Raw genomic sequence first — 21,561 nt, forward strand, 5'->3', positions numbered from 1 at the left:
TAATACCACACACAACCTGTGGATAGGCATGGCACTGTATTTGGAAGAAGGCAGACATTTTTCTAATCCCAGGCAACCACTTTAATCTGACCCTGTTTGGCATCACTAATGAAATTCAATTCTCGAATTCTATTGTGAAAGACACTAGTCCTTGAGCAAACATGTGGCCCATGTGGATGTGTCATGCTGGCAGACAGTAAAGAGAACCTTTCCTGGTATCTGTTCCAAAGTAAACATTGCAATGAATTGTCTTTCTCTTGTTTGTGTGTGTGGAGTTTGGAGTAGACAGCAGCCAACAACTGCCTCATTTCCGAGAACTGTTCCCGCAATCTAGTCAATAAGAGCATTGTGCTTCACCCCACAGCATAGACTAACAAGCGAAGTGATGTGATGTGCTTATTAACTGCTATCCCGCTCCTGGGTCTATACAAAGCATAGGATGAATGCATAGGGGAGCCTTACATTTGTCTATTTTATAAATAGAACCTAGAAGTTCCCTTACCATCTACTCTATTGATCTGAATGCATTTCTCATGGAGAACAGCAGATGTCTGCTCTGGTGACATCAGCCTATGAAAATGTGAACTAGAAATATGTGCAGTTCTTGACCTGGGAAACCGATAGACAGTTGTCCCGAGTAAAGAATGTGTGCAATCTCTTTTCTTGCCAGTAATCCCAGCAAGAATTTAGTTGACTTTCGCTCTCTTTTCATGGTAACCCATCTCCTTGGATGACAGACCGGACAGCCTCCTGCAGAGAATTAAGCAACATCCGGCTGGTTGAGATGGTAACTCCAATAGGGAGAGGGGATTGAGAGTAATAAAGGGGATAACTCCCCTCACAATCTTTTACAGTCAGGCAATTTGGGACTTGAAGAAAAATAACAGTTTCTTACTGTTACCTGCTGCTTTACTCAGTAGACACTATATTTTGACATGTCAGTTGTACGTTCTCAGCCCTCACCTTTCACATATCTCCAGAGAGAGAGACACATTGAGCATTATACTAACTTCCCTAAAGAGAAGAAGATGTGCAGATGTATGGAAGTTTCACACAGACATCCTTCTTATCAAAAAGATGATAACCACAGACATTCAAACAGAACAAAAGAAAATAGTCGAGAATACGGAACAAAAGAAACTGAAAAGTCTTCTGATCCAAAGAGTGTAAGATCTTCAAGGAGAGGAGTCACTCCCATCACCTCTGTGTCTGCTCCATCTTCGCACAACAGACCCACAGACAGGGAGACGAGGGTTCAAAGAACACTTACAGTAGTGGAAGAATTAGATGAATCAGTCTGTTCAGAGCTGCAGATCTTAGCAAGCGCTCAGCAAATCTGTATAACTTCCAAAGCCAAACCGCAAGGTAAGATTTTTTTTTTAGAATACTTATTTCTTACATCACTTGTACTATTTCAAGCCACGGGGTCACCAGTATTTTACCTATGGCCCCTGGCTTTTTAGGGTGTAGTCCGTTCTTTTTTCTGTTGAAAATTTCTTGAAGCTTTAATACAAACAAGTAAAACTTTATAATAATGCGCATTGTTCTTGTTAAAATGCACTAGCCAATCTTGAATGCTAAGTGGGGTTATGGACAGGGCCGCCGATAGGCCAGTACTACTGCTACTGGCGTCAGGGGCCCGGCCAAATTTTAAAATGGGGGGGGCCCGGGCCCCCTGGCACCGGCAGCAGTCATTATATGTCCTGTTTCAACTCAGATCTGCGTCCAGAGGACGCAGATCTGAGTTGAGCACATAACGCGGCTGAAGCGAGGAGCTGACACAGGTCAGCTCCTCGCTTCGCCGCTGCCGCCTGTCTCGCTGACACATATGTGGCTGAAGCGAGGAAGCGAAGAAAATGCAGCGGAAACGCATCCCATTTTTTTCCACAGTTTTTCATTACATTTTTGCTAAGTTTTCCTCTCTGGACTTTTTGTCCCTAATGATCCTATAAGGAAAACACCAGCATTTCTGCAGGAATAACTGTCATATTGCGGTTTTTGAAAATGCACTTTTCTGCTGCGGATTTTTTTCTGCACTGTGTGGATAGGATTAGCCAGAATCGCAAGATGGGGCAACCGGCCTGTGTTTTCTGCTGAGTCATCTTGAATACTTTGACCTAGTACATTCGGGAAAGAGAGTGGTGTGAGGATTCTAACGAAATGGGTGGAACCCAGTTGTGCCTATTGGTTGTACTGTAGTGGTATCCTTTTGTGCTACCTGCAGTACAACCTATGCACGCTATAGCCTTGCAGTGTAGCCAAACAGGAAAATTCTCATTTACAATGGAAGCTTTCTTGCTCTTTTGGGTCTTCCCTCTGCAATCGTTGCATCTAACCATCTGTGCCATGCAGTCCTGCAACTTTGCCCAGCTGTATCCAAAGGCAATCACTGAAACCCTACCACGTATCTGAAAAGCAGTATCCATAAAATCTGAGTGCAATTCCCTGTGAGAACCAGGCAATTGCACTGCGTTGCCTCGAGACCGCTGCTCTTATGTTGTGAGAGGTTGTCTGAGTGTTTAGAGCATCTACTGCTGAACTGAAATGCTGTCATTGCTCCTTGCTGCAACTAAGCAACTGCTGTTAACTACTTTGTGGCTGGATAACTGCTACATCAGCATACCTCCCAACCGTCCCGATTTCTGCAGGACATTCACGATTTGGGGGACGTGTCCCGCGGTCCCGGTTGGAGGGAGGTATGTCCCGATTTCAACTCAGATCTGCATCTGGAGGACACAGATCTGAGTTGAATACATACGCGACTGAAGCAAGGAGCTGTCACAGCTCAGCTCCTTGCTTTGCCGCTGTGCTCCAGCTAGTGGCTGTGTAGAAGTGATATGATGACGTCACATCGCACCTACAACTGTGTTAGCATGACTACAGAGAGACCGAAGGGGGAGAGAGGAAAAGGTGAGTTTAAGTGGTTTTGGTGTATAGACATTGAGGTGGAACATGGAACTGGGGGCAGATGAAGGAGGAGATGGCATGACACTGGGGGCAGAGATGGGGGACATGATTCTGGGGGCAGAGATGTGGGGAAATGAATCTGGGGGCAGAGATGGGGGACATGAATCTGGGACAGAGATGGAGAGGACATGAAACTGGGGGCAGAGGAAGGGTGTATATGAATCTGGGGAGAGATAGAGGGGGGACATATAATTTACGGGTGACTGTAGGAGGATTATACTGTGTGGGGGCACATGAAAAATGAATGAGAATGGGCGGAGTCAACATAAGAGTGGGTGGAGCTAAATTTGCTGCAGCACGCTATGCGCGCCGCACATCTTGTCCCTCTTTCAGTTCTTCAAAGCTTGGGAGGTATGCATCAGTGCTGGTCCAGATCCTAGGGAAATTAAGTGTATATCTTTATCTTGGCAGCCTCTCTACAAACATTCAAGTATCAGGGATCCAGCTGTCCTGTCCTTGGGTACGATGGAGTAGGGGAATGTCAAGTTTAGCCATGTAACAATCTTGTTGCTTAGGGCCCCAGCCACTTTGAAGTACAAATGAAAGGAGTTCTCCAGGGATGGAGAAAAAAAAGGTTAGTGTACTTGCCTGAAAATGCTCAAATAATAAAAATATTAAAATATTTATCTCATATGGAAAACACTATAGCAAGGAAAAAAACAAAATCACCCAATTTCCTTTTGCTATTTCGCCTCCTAAAAAGAACTTTAGAAAGAGTGATCAAAATGCGAATTCTGGATAATCCCATCCACACATTGCAGAAAAATACTTGAAGTGGAAATGCTGCAATTTCCAAAACCATTGCGTTTTTGGAAAGTGCGGCATGTCAAATATACCTAAGGAAATGCAGTTTCCCTATAGGTATAATTGAAGGAAAACTCTGCAGTCTTTCTATGAAAAGCACTGTGGGAAAAACTGTGATGTGTTTCCGACGTGTTTGTTCCTGCAGCGCTATTTGGCTGTGGTCCGCTATGTGGGATTTTAGCCTAACATTATGTTTCTACTGGGGTTTCTCTGAAATTCGCCTTACCGATGCCTAGAACCAGCGTTATGAAGAGAGGATACAAAATAGCAGGTGACCTCCTTTGGATTTACATGCTAATATTTAGAATTGTACCAACATTGTACATTAGTAGTTAGATCAGTCCTTTATATTATGGGACCCTTATTTTAAATGCTTAGTCTGTGGTATTTTAGGATATAAATAAACTGGTGTTTGTATCCCACAATATGTATTCCTACCAATAAACACAAGGTTGGGAAATTATGGTTTATTTGCTCGCTGCCAGATCTAATCTATAGCAGTCATGAGCTATAAATGTATATCCACCCACTGATCAAGATATTTTGTCTAGTTGGTATCTGTCCTGTACTCTGAATTAGCCATCTTTCCTCCAAGACGTCTCCTACAGATACAATTGTTCATAACAGATTGAAAACGATATTGCTCTGATAATAGTTAGTATTTAATATTGTAGTGGTTTGTCCACATTCGTCGCTGGTTATAATGAAGTGATTTTTTTAGGTGTTGGTGAAGGGTTCAATGTGATGTGCATGTATCACGTTTCAGCCACAATGACAGCATACTGAACTGTGCAATATACTGAGCTGGTTCATTACATATATTGCATCATTTTTGTCCGGTCATATTCACAGTTCCCTGCACCTGTCTTCTGGAAACATTGAGGCTCAGGTTCCACACCACTTAAAGGTTGGGAAAGGCATCCTTATTAAGATATACACTCACCAGCCATGACACAGCTATGACACATTGAATGGATTCTGACTCATTATTAATAAGACATGGGTGCCATGAGCTTGTCTGTATAGCAAGTGTGTAACTGGAGGCCAAATATGTAAGTATCAGATATCAGGTTATAGGAGTAACAGCTGAGCTTACTCTGTAACCTACCAGGTCAATATAAATAATGCTGTATAGAAAATTGCGTCAGTATAATCTGGATAAATCTTACTAATATTACAAAAGTGAAAGTTTGTGTGTTTGGATGTTTGTTATTCAAAAACGGCTAAATGAATTTGGATGAAATTTGGCACAGAGATAGTTTGTAACCAGGATTAACACATGTAAATGACATGGCTTGTTATGAAGTTATGTTCATATACTATATTAAACTGCTCTTGCCAGCAGCATTATCTCAGCTAATTGAAGATTGCTGATAAAGCCAGGTCTGTTATCTCTCTATGTAAACACACAGATAAAATTGAGTCCATTGTGTACAAACATCTACATATTATCTGATCTGGTCCAGTGCTGAGACACCAACATAAGAAAACCCCTTTAATCCAAGATGGCAGTTTGCCTATTTTAAACATGCTGGGGAAAAAAATCTAATATGTGGCAAAATTAAAAAACAACAAGAGCTATGAAGGTAGCCAGAAGTCAACAAAGTTCTCCTCAAACGGAGCTGAGGAGGATTGAGCAATCTAGGCATCAAGCGACTCTTAGAGCTGCCGAAATGTCGGAGTAGGCGGATCATCCACGCCAACAACACGCTCATTATATGGCATCCCAGCCATCTCCTAAGATGCCAGAATAATCACAGGCACAGTGCAAGGAACAAGTTCAGCAGCAGGACAGCTTGAGAATTGCTGAAATGCTGGAGCAGGCGAACCATCAACGGGAGCAATTTGCTGAATATAGGCATATCATCGATGCCAACAACACACAGACAAAGTTGTGGGCAGAGGCTAGTCTACCTATATAATGCAAGTGGCTCTGAATTCTCAAAGCGGAGAGAGAAGAGCAGACTGTGGATAACCAGATGACCTGCCATTCCAACATAGCTGCAGAGACATGTGGATATAAGCCTGCCTGCATGTGGCCGAGACTTCGTCCGCATGAGTCTGCTGCCATACTATAACATAGCTTAAAACTATACATTAAAAACTGCAAGTAAAACTGTAACTGAATCTAAATAAATGTATCAAGTCACATGACTTATACCTATGTCATAAGCAAGGTATCCAGGCACAGTACGAAAAGTGTTGTGTTATATTTCTAATAATAACTTATTCTTCAATAAGCAAACTATGGGGTCTGAAAAACTGCAAATACTGGAATTTTCAACCATAATATTTCATCACATTATGATACCTGATCCTATTTTTGGCACAGAGATATATGGTAATACAAAGCGTCATAATATTGCACTAGCAATGTGCTTGAGCATGAGCTTATGTAGTGGTGTGAGTGTATTTGATGTTCTCCTGCCACATATAACATCCAATGAAATGACTTGTGACATATTTGAACAGTATAAGTTTCCTGAACATCGCTGCTGAAGTTATCCCCGATGGATTGTCTTTGGGAGCCCAGTACACAACAGTAAATAAATAGTTCTATACAAGCTGACTATGAGAAATATCTGGCTCCATTAAGTCAAACAATCGGGTTTACATGGGCTTCCTCCATACAACCTACGCCCTTCATTCACTGGATACATGGTGCGATAATATGAGGATTATGTAGCATGAAGATTGTTACCCTCATTCACAACCTGTGAAATCAAAAGGGTTAATAAGATCTTTAGGTCCAGAGCAAACATCTGGTAGGTTTCTGATGGGAGGGAGAACACAGAACACACTAAGGTTACATTCATATCTGCTTTGCAGTATCCACTGGAGAGTGCATTGCAATGTCCACCTGAAGAATTTCCTTTTTGACTAAATACACGTAGGAATAGCATTAAGAAAGGCTATTATTCTCTTATCTTTATTATTCTGATCCGTGCTGCCGTTCCTGAGAAAATTCTTTTTTCTTCCATACGTAAATGAGTTTTCTCGCAGCACTGGGGGCGTACCTTGTGCTGCTTGAAAACTCTCCAGTGACGCCTCTGTCTTCTTCTCTGAACTGCCTCTTCTCTCGAGCTGTCATTGTGTCTTCATCCAAAAGCGCCGACGGACATGCGCAGTCAGCCATTTTCCTGTGGTCAAATGGGAGAGACCAAAGGAAAATGGCCAACGGACAGGCGCAGTCGGTGCTTTTGGATGAAGATGTGATGGGAGCGTGAGAGAAGAGGCAGTTCAGAGAAGAAGACAGAGGCGTCATTGGAGAGTTTTCAAGAAGCACAGGGGATGCCCCAGTGCTGTGTTAGCACAGAGGAATGTCTACCCCCCCCCCCCCCCCCGAAAACTCATTTGCATGACAACGTAAACCGGGAATATCTACTGAATCGCGGCACGGAAAACATTTCTAAAGGTAGGCTTTCTTAAGGCTATTCCTACATGTTAGTAGTAAAATATGGGATTCTAATGATAGAATGATGGACACCCGACTGACCTTATCATGGCCAAAGGGGTTCGAGGAGCTCTTTGTGTAATGTGTATTAGCTGTCTGCCTGTCTATTGTTCATGTCCTCTGACGGACCAGAACACCAGAGAGGCAATGATAGTGTGAACCGAGCATTAGCAGTCAAAACAAAATACTGGACAATTATAGAAACCAAACTAAAAGCCTAGAAATCCAGGACCCCAGCCCTGCAAGGCACAATACTAAATACTGAGCCATTGTGCTGTCTATACTGTGCAATGGAAGATTATGAAGAATAGTGGATCTAAGTTTTGCTACATGTTTGCTGCATAAGATTCAGATTCAGGAGACATTTCTATAAGTTTCATACAGCAATATCCTCCAGTGCCATAGAAAACTGTATGTATGTTGCATCAATTGTGAAGTTATTGGTAGTGAGGTTTATAGTGTTTATACAAATGTGTTCTTACAGCTGAATCATTCAAATACAATTACAAATAATAACATATAAGAGGATGGGTAAGGTGGATATAATATACAGTATACCTCTCTATGTAATCACCTGTGTAAAAATGGTAATATGGCGCCACCTACTGACCAATGAAAAGAAATTGTGCAGGGGAGTTGCCTTTTCCCTAAAATCCTTGAACTATAATAAGTTTTGGTGCTTTCAGTAAGACTTTAAACACTTAAAGGGATTCTACCATTAAATTTTTTTTTTTTCTAGGTAACACGTCGGAAAGGCTAGGAAACGTCTCCTACCTTTGGAAGTGCTCTCCGCCGCGCCATTCGTTCCAAATACCGGTTTTTACCGGTATGCTAATCAGTTCTCTCACAGCGATGGGGGCATCCCCCAGCACAGGAGATGCGATGGGGGCATCCCCATTGCTGCTCGAAAACCGACTCCAGCGCCGCCTCTGTCTTCTTCTGCATCCTCCCCTTCCTTCTTTGGCTTGACGTCGGACGCCTGCGCAGTACGCTCTGTTCGGCAAAGTAACCCATTGTAATGGTAGAATCCCTTTAAAGGGTTTATCTACCTTTTAAAAATTGTTGGCCTATCCTACCTAACTGTTAGGACCCCGGCAGATCATTGGAACGTTCAGCTTCAGCCATGTTGAGGCAATGTACTGATCACTCAGTAGTTATGAGTGCTGCAGTGGTGTCAGATTAAAGTCTATGAGACTTTGGGATACATCTGATCTTCATGAGTCTCAAAAGTTAGACATCCCACAATATACATTGTTTTTAAAAGGTGGATAACCCATTGTAAAAAAAACATTCCTATTTCATTTCTATTTAATTTCCTTATACAATCCTTAAGGAGTCTCTGAGAGAAAAATACATATATAGGATTTGCAGAACAATGCTATGACTATTTCCTTTTACTGAATGCTCAGCCTTCCAATACTGTGACAAGCTGTATGGATTGATAGTGGGTTTCCTCCCACACTCCAAAGCCATACTGATAGGGAACTTAGATGGAGAGCCCTTTTTGAGACAGTGCCTGACACTAGCCTGTAAAGTGCTGTGGAATATGTTGGTGCTATATAACTAAGCAAAATAAAATAATACTAATGTGCCCCTCTGACAGTACGTGTCATCAATGTAACAAGTTGCATAGAACGTATCCTGATCCTAAAACAGCAGAGTGTCCTGTGGGGTTTAGTGTCCCAAATCAACCCAAAAGGTTCCCTTTTCATAGACCAACCTTGGTAATTATATTCCTAACAAAGGCCTGGGAGCCTTCATTAGGCTCATGGCTATCTTAGGAACAGGATGACTGCACTGATAAAGTTGCGGGGCTGGTGGGGACTGGCTCCAGGGAGACATTACAAAAATCAATTCTGATTGCAGGTATTAACTTTGGGTCTCCGCTTAAAATACAGCAGAGACCTAGTGGCTATGGCAGCCAGTCTGCTTCAGAGTGCCCACTATCTTTAAAGACCCAATATCTGCCGTACTATTTTGGTGGATGTTGGGAAAGGGTTAAAGTGAACGCTTTAATATTAAAAAGGTTCAGTGCTTAAAAAAGACACGAAAGATAAGTGACATGCAACAAGCATACAGTTAAAATAAACAGGAAAAACAACAGAGAAACCATTACAAGCCATAGGTGTTCTGATCCCATGGAGTTGGACAAAGGATAGCCACACACAGCTTGGCTGGCTCCACATGTGTCATGTTTATTTGTTGAAATGTTTATTTGTCCTTCAACTCAACCTAAGAAAGCCGTGTCTCTGCATTTACAACCCTCTTTATTAAGGCATGCCTTTTTCTTGTAAACATCCTCTTCCTTAAAAGTTATCAGTCTTAAATATCTTGTAAGCTAGAGACTTCAAAGAGAGATGCCATTCACAGTCCTAAGCTCAGAGGTGACAAAACTCCAGAAATTCTCTTAAGTGGGCACAAGTAATTAACATTGGAATAGTAAGGCCCAAAAATCTAGTAATATTTTCCTAGTGAACATATCATAGTCATTTCATGTACACACAATCCACAATACGTTTCCACTTACAGGCATATACAGTGGTGAACCTAGCCTCTCTGCCGCCTGAGGCTGCTGCCTCACCTCGCCTCATTAGAGGTGTGGCCCTGATTACAGAAATCATTGCAGGCATTTTAGAAGTTATCTATGTGCTGTATGTCTGTCCTTAATAATGAACATAACAAACAAGATAACTTTAGAATGAATAAAGAGCCTCTATTACTTCTGCTTCCATAGCCACCAGTCTATGTGGCCTTGCTATAAAATTTCTAACCTGCATTAAGACTATTGGTGAATATCCCGCTGTTATAAGTGCAGCTTATGGAAAGCAACAATTTCTACAATAAAGCAATAAAAAAGTGAGACTGTTCTGCATAATGTTATATGCACAAATAGATAATTATGTGTCCCCTAAAACTAACATAAACCTAAATTATACCCAGCACTGATGATAATGAGTGCATGTTGTAATTCACATTGGGTGCTGAATGTTTGTTCTGAATATTCATACAGTGGATGACTTAATGCATTCTACATTCATTACACAAGAGCACCATTTCATAGACATAATGATTACAGTCTATTTTGTTATATGGATTTTATTACTGGAATGGATGTAATCATTGCTTTCTGTTGCAGGATTGAGCTGTCAGTCAAAGAGATTATACATTATTTCCAGTCGCACAGCCAAGCAATTACTCGTGGCTATTGAAGGTAACCATATTATTATGGAAACACAGCAATCGGTAGGAATATATCTGTGGGTGGACTTCAGATTAGTGTTTTTCCGGTGCCATGATTTTGTTTAGAGTTGTTGCTGTTGTATATACAAGTAGCATAATAAGATATGTAAGTAGTATAAAAAGCAAGTCAAAGTATGATGTCTGAAGTATACACATGGTAAATTACGTTGGCTAGGTCATTGTTTTCTGGCATGTGCCATGCAAATGAACAGCAGGAAAGCTCTTGTGATTTTCTATTAGTTAATGCAGCATTTTATATAAATATGAAAGAGGAACTTTCACCACCTCTACCAACTCCATCTCAGGTCTACTGTCAAGTGGATGGTTTTGGGCCAGAGCAGATGAGGGGTGAGGCATGACTCTAAGCATTGACTCTGTCCACATTCCTCATTGTCCATTGATAACACAGAGTTGTAAGGCTGGCCTAAACAGTGCAAAAATATTGGCAGCCATAATTTATGAAAGAGTAGTTACTAAATTTAGTGTACTATCAGCTTTGCAACAGTATATAACACTCCCGATCATAAAGGACACGAAAAGCTCTCTTTAAATGAGCAAACAAATCGAGCTGGTAGAAGTGGTGGAAGATCTCCTTGAAGTTGACCATGGTGAAGATAAAATGCAATGTAGAGATACAATGCAATTCTCTATTGCAGTGCACTATTATCATATATATAAGAATCTAATCTCCTGGGTCCACACAGATGTAATCCTACTTTAACACAGATGTAATAATACTTTACTCATTACAAAGCACAGAAAGAGTACAATATCACTGGTAACTATAATTAAAGGGTTTGGCCTTCTTCTTATTATTATGCTTACTTATATAGCGCCATCATATTCCGCAGCGCTTTACAGATAATTTCAGTCACTGTCCCATATAGGGCTCACAATCTACATTTCCTATCAGTATGTCTTTGGTGTGTGGGAGGAAACCGGAGTACCCGGAGGAAACCCACGCAAACACTGGGAGAACATACAAACTCCTTGCAGATGTTGCTTCTTTTCGCTTCCTGTATTCACTAAGAAGCTGGTGAGCAACTTTGACTGTTTGATGAACAGGACACTATGAAGAATCTCACTAGTTATAGATACTGCCTTTATCATGAAAGATCATTATCATTTCTAGATATCTAATGTAAATGCAGATAAATAATATGCACAATAAATGTCTACTACATTACCTACATTACACAGGTTTGGAAAGAAAATTGACACAGTAAACTCAATGTTATCTTTGCATTTACATAGAGAGATAGCAGACACCGTCTGAGCCTTTATCAGCAAACTACAATTAGCTGAACTGATTGTCCTGAACCTCAGAAATGTACATAACAATTCTCAAAGTGAGAACGGTCTGGAGAACTCAGCTTTCCTACTGAGCAGTGAGTCATCCCTGACCTGTGTTATCAGTTATAGAACAGGTGTATTGACAACCCTGTGTAAACAATGGGAGGAATAATTTCACATATCAAGCAAAGTGAGGATGGGTTCACACCATTGTTCGGCACTCCGTTCACAGGTTCCTGTCTTCTGCATGCAGAAGATGGAAACCTGTCATACTGAGTCCGGCCGTGAGCGCTGGTGAGCGTTTTATGCTGTCCGCGACTAAACCGTTTTTTTTTTAAACTGGACACAGAGTACTGCATGTCTGACTCTGTGTCCGGTTTAAAAAGCCGGTTTCGCCGCGGAGAGCATAAAATGCTCATCGGCGCTCACGGCCGGACACTTTTCAAACCCTTTCAAATGAATGGGTATTAAAGAGTCCTGCAGGTTTCCGTCTCCTGCTCTGTTTTGTGCAGGAAACGGAAACCTGCAGAACGGACTCCTGGGTGCAGATGTGAACGAGCCCAAAGCAAAATTTCAAGTTTTTAGGAAGACTCTTGAATTTACATAAGCTATCACCATAGATAGGATCATTGAGGTGGGAATACACCTGTAATATATAAGCCCTTTTGTTATTATTGTCTTTCCAGCCCTTTACACTTATTTCACAGATATACAGTAACTGCTCCAAACGAGAAATGAAGCCCTTATAGCTCCCATAGGATATTAAACACTTAGGGCAGTGTTTAACTAGACTGTAGTCGAGGGTACTGTTAACCTAAGGTCAGATTACTTAGTAGCACTTACATTTTCCTTCCATGGCCTCCTTCACCTTCAGATAGTCTTCCCCATAAATAATTCAAATAATTCAAATAGCATAACTGGTAAGACAAATAATACCAACATAACATGACCAGTTATTACCACCGCACACCAGACAGATAAATGCAGTACTGAACAGGAATAGTCAGTGAATAAAAACAATTACAGCTGCCTGGTCGCTTTTTTTTTAATTATAGTTGCCAATCTTCCCCGTCTTTTTTTTCAACCTGGTCCAGGCTAATATAAAAGCTTCTTCTAGCTATGACATACTGTACCTCTGCCGAGTTTGCTCTCCAAACATCTACCTCAGAGGACAGACAAACTGCCCTGCCCCCAAAACTTTTGTGACAGTCATAGTGCCACCACAACAACCAATGCAAACTATGCCAACCATAATGACCTATGACGAGCACAATGTCCCACATTTCAGCCATTCCAGTCACCATGCTATACTTGGTGTTGAGACATAATGATGCCACTGGGGATTGTGTTACTCCTGAAGAGAATATCGAATATATACATAACCAAATTTATCCTTCTAGTAACTGTACACAAGTGTCAGGTTATAATGTGATTCTTGTGTCACTATTAGAGATGAGCGAACAGTAAAATGTTCGAGGTTCGATATTCGTTTTGAGTAGCCCCTCAATATTCAACTACTCGAATCGAATATCGAACCCTATTATAGTCTATGGGGGGAAAATGCTCGTTTCAGGGGTAGACAACATTCCACGAGTGAGGGTCGGGCTGGATCCTCCGAGCAGTCTTCTCTTTGCAGCGTCCCCGCGGCATCTTCTGGCTCTGAATTCACTCTGCCAGGCATCGGGCCTGGGCAGAGCCGACTGCGCATGCCCACGCTAGAAGCGGACATGCGCAGTCGGCTCTGCCCAGGCCCGATGCCTGGCAGAGTGAATGAAGAGCCGGAAGACACTGCGGGAAAGCTGCACGGAGAAGACTTCTAAAGGTAGGAGAAGAACCAGCGTTGATTGGCTGACTGTATAGCATTCGGCCAATCAATGCTGGTTCTGCATCAAAGGCTGCATTCACACTGAGTAACGCTGGCGTTTTTTGTGCTTATTTTTGCACATAGCGCCGCGTTAACGCGGCGTATACGCAGCGCTATGTGCAAAAATAAGCACAAAAAACGCCAGCGTTACTCAGTGTGAATGCAGCCAAACTTTTACATTCAAATAGCGGGTGGTACTCGATCGAGTACGAGTATTTCGAATACCGTAGTATTCGATCGAATACCTACTCGATCGAATACTACTCGCTCATCTCTAGTCACTATCTGGATGATACTAGATGGAGCTAGCTTATTAGTTACTGGTGTTCTTTCTCTGTTGCAGATTCTAGTTGCCTGTGCTACCAGCTGTGTGGTCCTGCTCGCTCCTGCTGCCTTCGACTCTATGACCAAAATAGAGAAGAGGTTCTACGATTCTGTAGACCTTACCGTGTGGATGTGTGCTGTTTGTTCTGCTGCCTCATGGTCATCAGAGTATTCTCCTCATCTGAAGCTCTCCTAGGCTTTGTCCAGCAGAGGTCAGTTTATAGTATAATTTGGAGACCCATCCAATAACATCTGCTTTAGCTGCCAATTCACAGACTAGCAGATAATATACTAGGTAAATAAGTTTACTGAACTCATATAGGAGACACACATAACATATATATTAAAAGACTTAAAAATCCATAAGTAACACAAGATACCCCTGACTAAGCTGCAAGTGAGGTTTACCTCCCTACAGCTGCTGGTTTTCCCATTCAAGGGCTGTATTCTCACTGTTGGGTATGGTGTTATTTTAAGTATATTTGCTTATGTTTAACAATTTACCCCCTTATTGTTTATTGTGTATATATCTGTTAGTTTATTAGCATTTTTTTCTATACGTGTCCAGACATTTGTATCAGTCTGTTGGTTTATTTATAACCATTCCAAGAGCCTAGGGTCTGCCCATATCATAGGGGGGACTTGTGTTATTGATTTTTTTTTTAAAATGTATATATATATATATATATATATATATATATATATATATATATAATGTCTCCTATGTGAGTTCAGTAACATGATTTATTTTGTATATATTTATGGTGTGCATTTTTTTACGTGCAATCTTTTTTCCTGTATGTCGTCATGCTCTATTTGCACAGTTTGATGACCCAGTCCATATTTTTTATTTAGGTATTTTTTTGTATTATTTTGGCATGGTGCCCCTTCATACTTACGTTATCTATCAAACTAACAGATAATAGCAACGTTACAACGACATGTGTTAATTTTCTTTTGCCACAGTAAATCCTAGAAATAGACCATGAAATGTTCACACACTGTTCACACTACTGTATAACTTTAGATCAGTGATCACTAAAAATATTATAAAGGTACTGACTATTTCCATATATACCAGCTGTCAAAAACTAGTAATGGTTGTCTACAGTTGGCTGCTAAATGAACCCTATGTCTATAGCTGTTACCTATTGTGTGGCTTAGATGGAGCTTGTTTAGCCCAAGTCTCTCGGTGCATGACTCAGAAGGAAAGAGAACAATGGACATCCAAGGCCCCTGGAGCGCAGCACGCTGTCACTCTGACCAGGAATTCCAGGTAACAATGATTATGGTGACAAGTACTGTATGCAGGGGTGTAACTAAAATCTTGTGGGCCCTGGTGCTATCTTTTATCCAAGGCCCCCTACCTCACCCCTACAGTGAATTCTTGGTAGTGATGGTTACAAGTGCTAAGGAGTTTAACCCCTTCCCGCCGATGGCATTTTTTGATTTTCGTTTTTGACTCCCCTCCTTCTAAACCCCATAACTTTTTTATTTCTCCGCTCCCAGAGTCATATGAGGTCTTAATTTTTGCGGGACAATTTTTTCTTCATGATGCCACCATTAATTATTCTATATAATGTACTGGGAAGCAGGAAAAAAATTCAGAATGGGGTGGATTTGAAGAAAAAATGCATTTCTGCGACTTTCTTACGGGCTTTGGTTTTATGGCGTTCACTGTGCAGCCAAAATGACATGTCCCCTGTATTCTGTGTTTCGGTATGGTTCCAGGGATACCAAATTTATATGGTTTTATTTACATTTTGACCCCTAAAAAAAATTCCAAAACGGTGTTAAAAATTTTTTTTTCTAAAAGTCGCCATATTCCGACGGCCGTAACTTTTTTATACATAGGTGTACGGGGATGCATAGGGCGTCTTTTTTTGCGGGGTCGGGTGTACTTTGTAGTTCTACCATTTTCGGGAAATGTTATTGCTTTGATCACTTTTTATTCAAATTTTTATCAGAATTAAAACAGTGAAAAAACGGCGGTTTGGCACTTTTGACTATTTTTCCTGCTACGGCGTTTACCGAACAGGAAAAATATTTTTATAGATTTGTAGAGCGGGCGATTTCGGACGCGGGGATACCTAACATGTATATGTTTCACAGTTTTTAACTACTTTTATATTTGTTCTAGGGAAAGGGGGGTGATTTGAACTTTTAATACTTTTTATATTTTTTTTTACTTTTTTTTTTATTTTTTTTTTGCATTTATTAGACCCCCTAGGGGTGTTGAACCCCAGGGGGTCTGAACACTAATGCAATGCATTACAATGCTAATGCATTGCAACGCACTGCAAAAAATCATCATCTCTTTTGCAGGCTGTATACACCAGCCTGCAAAAGAGAGAATTTGCAGACTGGCTGGGAGCCCTTAACAAGGCTCCCGGCTGTCATGGCAACGGGGGGTCGGCCCTGGAGCATGCTCCAGGAGCTGGCGATCCCTGCCAAAATGGCGGCGCCCATGCGCCGCCGGGAAGATGGCGCCTCCGGCGCCTTTGACAGCAGCGCCGGAGGGGTTAATGCCTCCGATCGGTCCGGGGACCGATCGGAGGCATTAGAGCCGGTTGTCTACTGCTTAAAGCAGTAGACACCTGGCGGCTATGACGGCCGCCCGGCTCCCGGGCGGTCGCCATAGTTACAGACCCGACACGCGCCGTACTATTACGGCGCATGTCGGGAAGGGGTTAATCCCCCTTAGTGTGGTTAGGGTAATCTGTGCATCTCCTTGGTTTATGGGCCAGATGGAAGCTGCAATCTCAATACTAATGCCAGTGCTTATGGGCCCCCTAAGGCAACTGGGCCCTGGTGTGACTGCACCTTCTACACCCCCTCAAGTTACGCCCCTGCATGTATTCATCTCGGAAGTGGGTAAGTCATATGTAAAATTATAAAACTGGTAAGATCTGCCAAAGATCTGCCAACAATTATATAATGTGTATGGCCGATTTAAAATAGTTTAGAAAATGAACAAACTGAAAAGCATTGAAGACCATTTAATCTATAAACTGTATTTTGCCTTTTGACCATGGCTGTATAGGTGTCATAGCTTAGGCAGAACTCTGGGTTTTACTCTTTGTTTACACAAATTTGACATTGCAAAATTGTGGCATGCTCCATCACATACTGTATTACATAGTATCATCTACAAGCATCACTCCAAAAGAAGAGTATATCCATAATATGGTGCTGTATGGAGGCACTAAGTCCCATCGGCTACTAGGATAGAGCTATATAGTCTGCTATGTACAGGAAACTATTCTTTTAGTCTCACCTTTGTTCCTTTTGAGAATGCAATTATCACATTAACAATACAATGTGCATTTATTGGATGCCCGATATTCCCTTCTAAATGTAGGTAACATCAGTGGATGGTCAGAAGATTGGTATCATATGGAAGAGATGGCCTGGATTTAATGAAGATCATAATATGGATCATGAATTCTTTGGCCTTGACAGTGAGTAAATTTACTAACCTGATAGGTCACACAATGCGTAACACAATAGAGAGGTATCCATGTTGTCAGTGCTCAGTGTCTGTATTCTTCTGTGTCTGTGGTGTGTAAGTACTCTAAAGGAAAGCAAGGGTTGTCCTACACTTTCCACTGGTAAAAACCATCCATATTTATTCTGATTATAGTAAGAACTATACAAAAACACATGAAAAGAACCCAGGACGCAGTATTCTTCAGGTTGGAGTATGTAATAAACCGAGTTGCACAAAGCACAGTTGCACTTAGTTATTTTCTAATATACTGTACAATACAGTTCGAAGCAGATTTATTAAGACTGGCATTTCACACACCAGCCGACTGGCTCAGGGTACAACAGACATATGAAGAGGTTCTGGCCTCTTCATAAATAAGTTGCACACCAGTACGCCTGAATAGAGAGCTATGTCAGTTAGGAAATGATATAGAATTACATTATAACTCATGCTAAAAAACTGGTGTGAGTTATAATAAATATTTTGGATCAAAGCACCCGCATTCACCACAGTATTGTCCCTCATTTCTCTGCCTGATGTCAGTAAATTGTTACATATGGGGCAGAAAATTCATTCTCATCATGTCTAAGGTCATTTACACACAGCAGCATTTTGCATCAAATTTGTGAGGCCTCGTTCACATCTGCATTGGTATTCCATTCGGGGGAGTCCACATGGGGACCCCCAAACGGAATACCAAATGCATTGGCAAGCGGTTTGCAGTGAAAGCACATGAACCCCATAGACTATAATGAGGTACATGTTCTCTCCGCGTGCTGCCTGCACGAATCATGCGGACATGGAAGTACTTCATGATCTACTTTCATGTCCGCATGATTCGTGCGGGCAGCGCGCGGAAAGCACACCGACCCCATTATAGTCTATTGGGTTCGTATGCTTTCACTGCACACCACTTGCCAGTGCGTTCGGTAGTTTGTTCAGAGGGTCCCCATATGGATTACCAAATGCAGATGTGAACCAAGGGTAAGACAAATCAATGGTGGAGGTGGAATGCACACAGAGAAAAGAAATGTAAACTATGAATAATAATACTCCATAACAGTGGGTGGAAATCTTGAAAGTAGTTGGGGAAAAAAGTTACCTTTAAAGCATTTCAAGTATTAGACCCCATGCAGATTAGGGAATCAAGACCAAGAAGTCCAGGCCATGCTTTGACCAGATTATTTGGCCCAAACCCAGCCAGGAGACTTGGACTTCTCGTATTATAGTGATTCATGATCCTAGGAGTTCCTGCCTCCTCACAGCTCTTAGGTCCATACTATATACAGTTCGGGACAGTGAAGCTGCGGGCAGGTAGTGACTCCAAGAATCATAGATCCCCATGATACAAGGAGACCTGCTCCTGACTAGGTTCAGGCCAATGTATAGAACGTATGATCCCATGTGCATGGGGCCTTAGTAAGTTGCATACAAAACAATAGGGTAGATTTACTAAGCAATTTACAAAATTAACATTGCAAAGTTAGACTATATAACATAACAGTGAATAATAACTCTCACATATTTTTAGACTATGTTTACATCCCTAACCTATCATATTGAATATAGATCCGGTAAGAAATAAGTTATAGAGCTTCAGCTGAGCATATTGATAAACACTTTTCTGATAAAACAGTTAATGGAATTTGTTAACTATTGACTGACATATCTTCTATGCTTAGGAGTCCAGTGGGCGGTCCTAATCAATGATTTTCATATTTCTTTGTATGTAGTCATACAGGGAAGGCTGTCAATCACTGAACAAGCCGGCCCATTGAACTCCCAAGTATTAAATGAGAAGGGATTTCAGTTAATGTTACAAGTACTAATGAGTCTTTTTCCATAAAACTATATCCATTTTCTCAGCTTCTTCTTCTCTATAACACACTGCCTGCACATTGTCGACAGGACAGGTTCTCTGTTACATCCATAATTTACTTCTCTTTATTTTAGTTTCAGCTTCGATCAGTCCAACAGACAAGGCTCTTCTCCTGTCGGCTACATTCTTGCTGGTATGACATATGAATTGGTGTTGAAATATACTTTAAGGCTAAGGCCCCACATTGCAGAAACGCAGTATATTACAGTACCAACAAACTTAAGGGCTCGTTCACATCTGCGCCCGGTCTCCGTTCATGCAGGTTTCCGTTTCCTGCACAAAACAGAGGCAGGAGACGAAAACCTGCAGGACTCTTTCAAACCCATTCATTTAAATGGGTTTGAAAGATGTCTGGCCGTGATCGGCGGTGAGCATTTTATGCTCTCCGCCGCGAAACCAGTTTTTTAAAATCCGGACAGTCAGACATGCAGTACCCTGTGTCCGATTTAAAAAAAACAAAAAACGGTTTTACGGCGGAGAGCATAAAACGCTCACCACCGCTCATGGCCGGACCCAGTCTGACAGCTTTCCGTCTTCTGCATGCAGAAGATGGAAAGCTGAGAACAGACTGCCGAATGCTAGTGTGAACCTAGTGTAAATGAGATTTTGATTAATTTCATCCACAAGTTGTAGAAAAGCTGTGTTTTCAAAATTTCACGCATTGGTAAAAAAAAAACAATGCAGCGTGTTAATTTTAGCTGCAGAAATAAAAGCGGTTTCCCTAGAGATTTAATATGGAGGTGAAAAAAATAGAGTTGAGCGAGTACTGTTTGGATCAGCCGATCCGAACAGCACGCACGCATTGAAATGAATGGAAGCACCTGGTGCTTCCGGTTTGACGGCAGACGGCCGCTTAACCCCCCCGCGTGCCGGCTGCGTGCATTGATTTCAATGCGTGCGTGCTGTTCGGATCGGCTGATCCGAACAGTACTCGCTCAACTCTAGAAAAAAACACTGGAAAATGCAGCAAAAACTCAATGAAAAATGCAAAAATACTTTTTCACTGCCTTGTTCTGCAGGTTTTTTTTTCTAGTTGCGTTCCTCTACGTGGGGCTTTAGCCTGTATGATCGTCCTCTATGTTTTGCTGAAATGCCAAAAATTGAACTTTTCCTTTTGCTTCATTTCAGAACTACATGTTTTTTGAGATGAGCTGAACTGTATAAGGAAAAAAATCAGAAAGACTTTCAACAGGGGCAGATGAAGTACAAAACTGTGATGAACTCTCAGACTTCTTTCAGACAGTACCGTTCCCATATTTATCTGTCCATATTTCAGAAGAAAAATTAAATAGAACTTAAAGCAACATCTATGGTAGATCTGAATGACGCGGAACTGTTTGGAAAACTACCTCAAAGCACGCTAAAATTCAAGCATCTTGTCCTATCATGCCATGGTTCCAGCTCTTAAACCACGCTGGGGAGGGGGTCACACATCGATTAGCTTGAATATAGCTAGTCAGTGCATCAACCCACAGCAGAAACCTGAGGCATGTGGATTTCTGTTACATACTACAAGACAAAAATACACCTCAGATTTTTCCAACATATATTTATTGCAATGTGAATATTCCTATAGGTACCCTGGCACATGCAGATTTGAGTCAGTGTTTAGAATGCTTTTTTCAAGCCAAAACCAGGTGTGGATCATAAAAGGAGAGCTGGTATTTCTCTCTTCTGAATCTACTCCTAGTTGTGACGGCAGCAAATGCCTGAATGTGTATGAACAGCCGTACACACAGGTTCATTCTGATGAATTCTTTGTATATATCAGATTGCCTGTGCTAACAATTTTCTTGTCTGAAAAACACACAGTAATTGTAAAAAATATGTCTGTATATTGCATTTCAAATGGGTCAGTAACTTTTCAACATGTTTTGTATAAATCAATAGTACAAGCCAATATAAGGCTCTTTGTAATGTATCTTATTATAGATAAAATCCTCTTTAGACTGATGCAGAAACACAGTATTTTTTGTTGCAGACTTTGCTTTGGTTTTTTGAGCCAAAGTCAGGAGTGGATTTAACAGAGGGGAAACGTCTAAGAGCTTCTTCTATATTTTCCCTACCTTTTAAAGCCACTCCTGATTTAGTTTAAAATAAAAAAAAGAAAGCACAGCAAAATCTGCAACAAAAAAAATGTTGCATTTCCGCATTGCGTGACTTTTGCCTTATTAGACTAATCAGGCAGTTTTCTTCGTTTGATCCCTGCTAAACTGACTTTCAGCCTTGACTCTATGAATTCCAAC

At 41.3% G+C, this 21,561-nt stretch overlaps 1 protein-coding gene across 1 annotated transcript; it reads left to right on the forward strand.

The window, feature by feature from the left end:
• The first annotated feature begins 935 nt into the window (after positions 1-935).
• LOC142197869 (phospholipid scramblase family member 5-like) lies at positions 936-20,470 on the forward strand. Its single transcript, XM_075268522.1, has 7 exons — positions 936-1,365; positions 10,362-10,436; positions 13,966-14,158; positions 15,111-15,222; positions 17,308-17,407; positions 19,390-19,448; positions 20,444-20,470. Exons 1-7 carry the CDS (start codon positions 936-938, stop codon positions 20,468-20,470), a joined length of 996 nt encoding a protein of 331 aa, XP_075124623.1.
• The last annotated feature ends 1,091 nt before the right edge of the window (positions 20,471-21,561 follow it).

This window comes from Leptodactylus fuscus, chromosome 3, assembly GCF_031893055.1.
Source record: "Leptodactylus fuscus isolate aLepFus1 chromosome 3, aLepFus1.hap2, whole genome shotgun sequence".
Lineage (NCBI taxonomy): Eukaryota > Metazoa > Chordata > Amphibia > Anura > Leptodactylidae > Leptodactylus > Leptodactylus fuscus.

Bases quoted from the DNA above. Each gene is read 5' to 3' on its own strand.
- LOC142197869 (XM_075268522.1), top strand. From the start codon at position 936: ATGTCAGTTGTACGTTCTCAGCCCTCACCTTTCACATATCTCCAGAGA. The intron at 1,366-10,361 runs GTAAGATTTTTT...TTTCTGTTGCAG, and splicing joins TTCCAAAGCCAAACCGCAAG to GATTGAGCTGTCAGTCAAAG. The intron at 10,437-13,965 runs GTAACCATATTA...TCTCTGTTGCAG, and splicing joins ATTACTCGTGGCTATTGAAG to ATTCTAGTTGCCTGTGCTAC.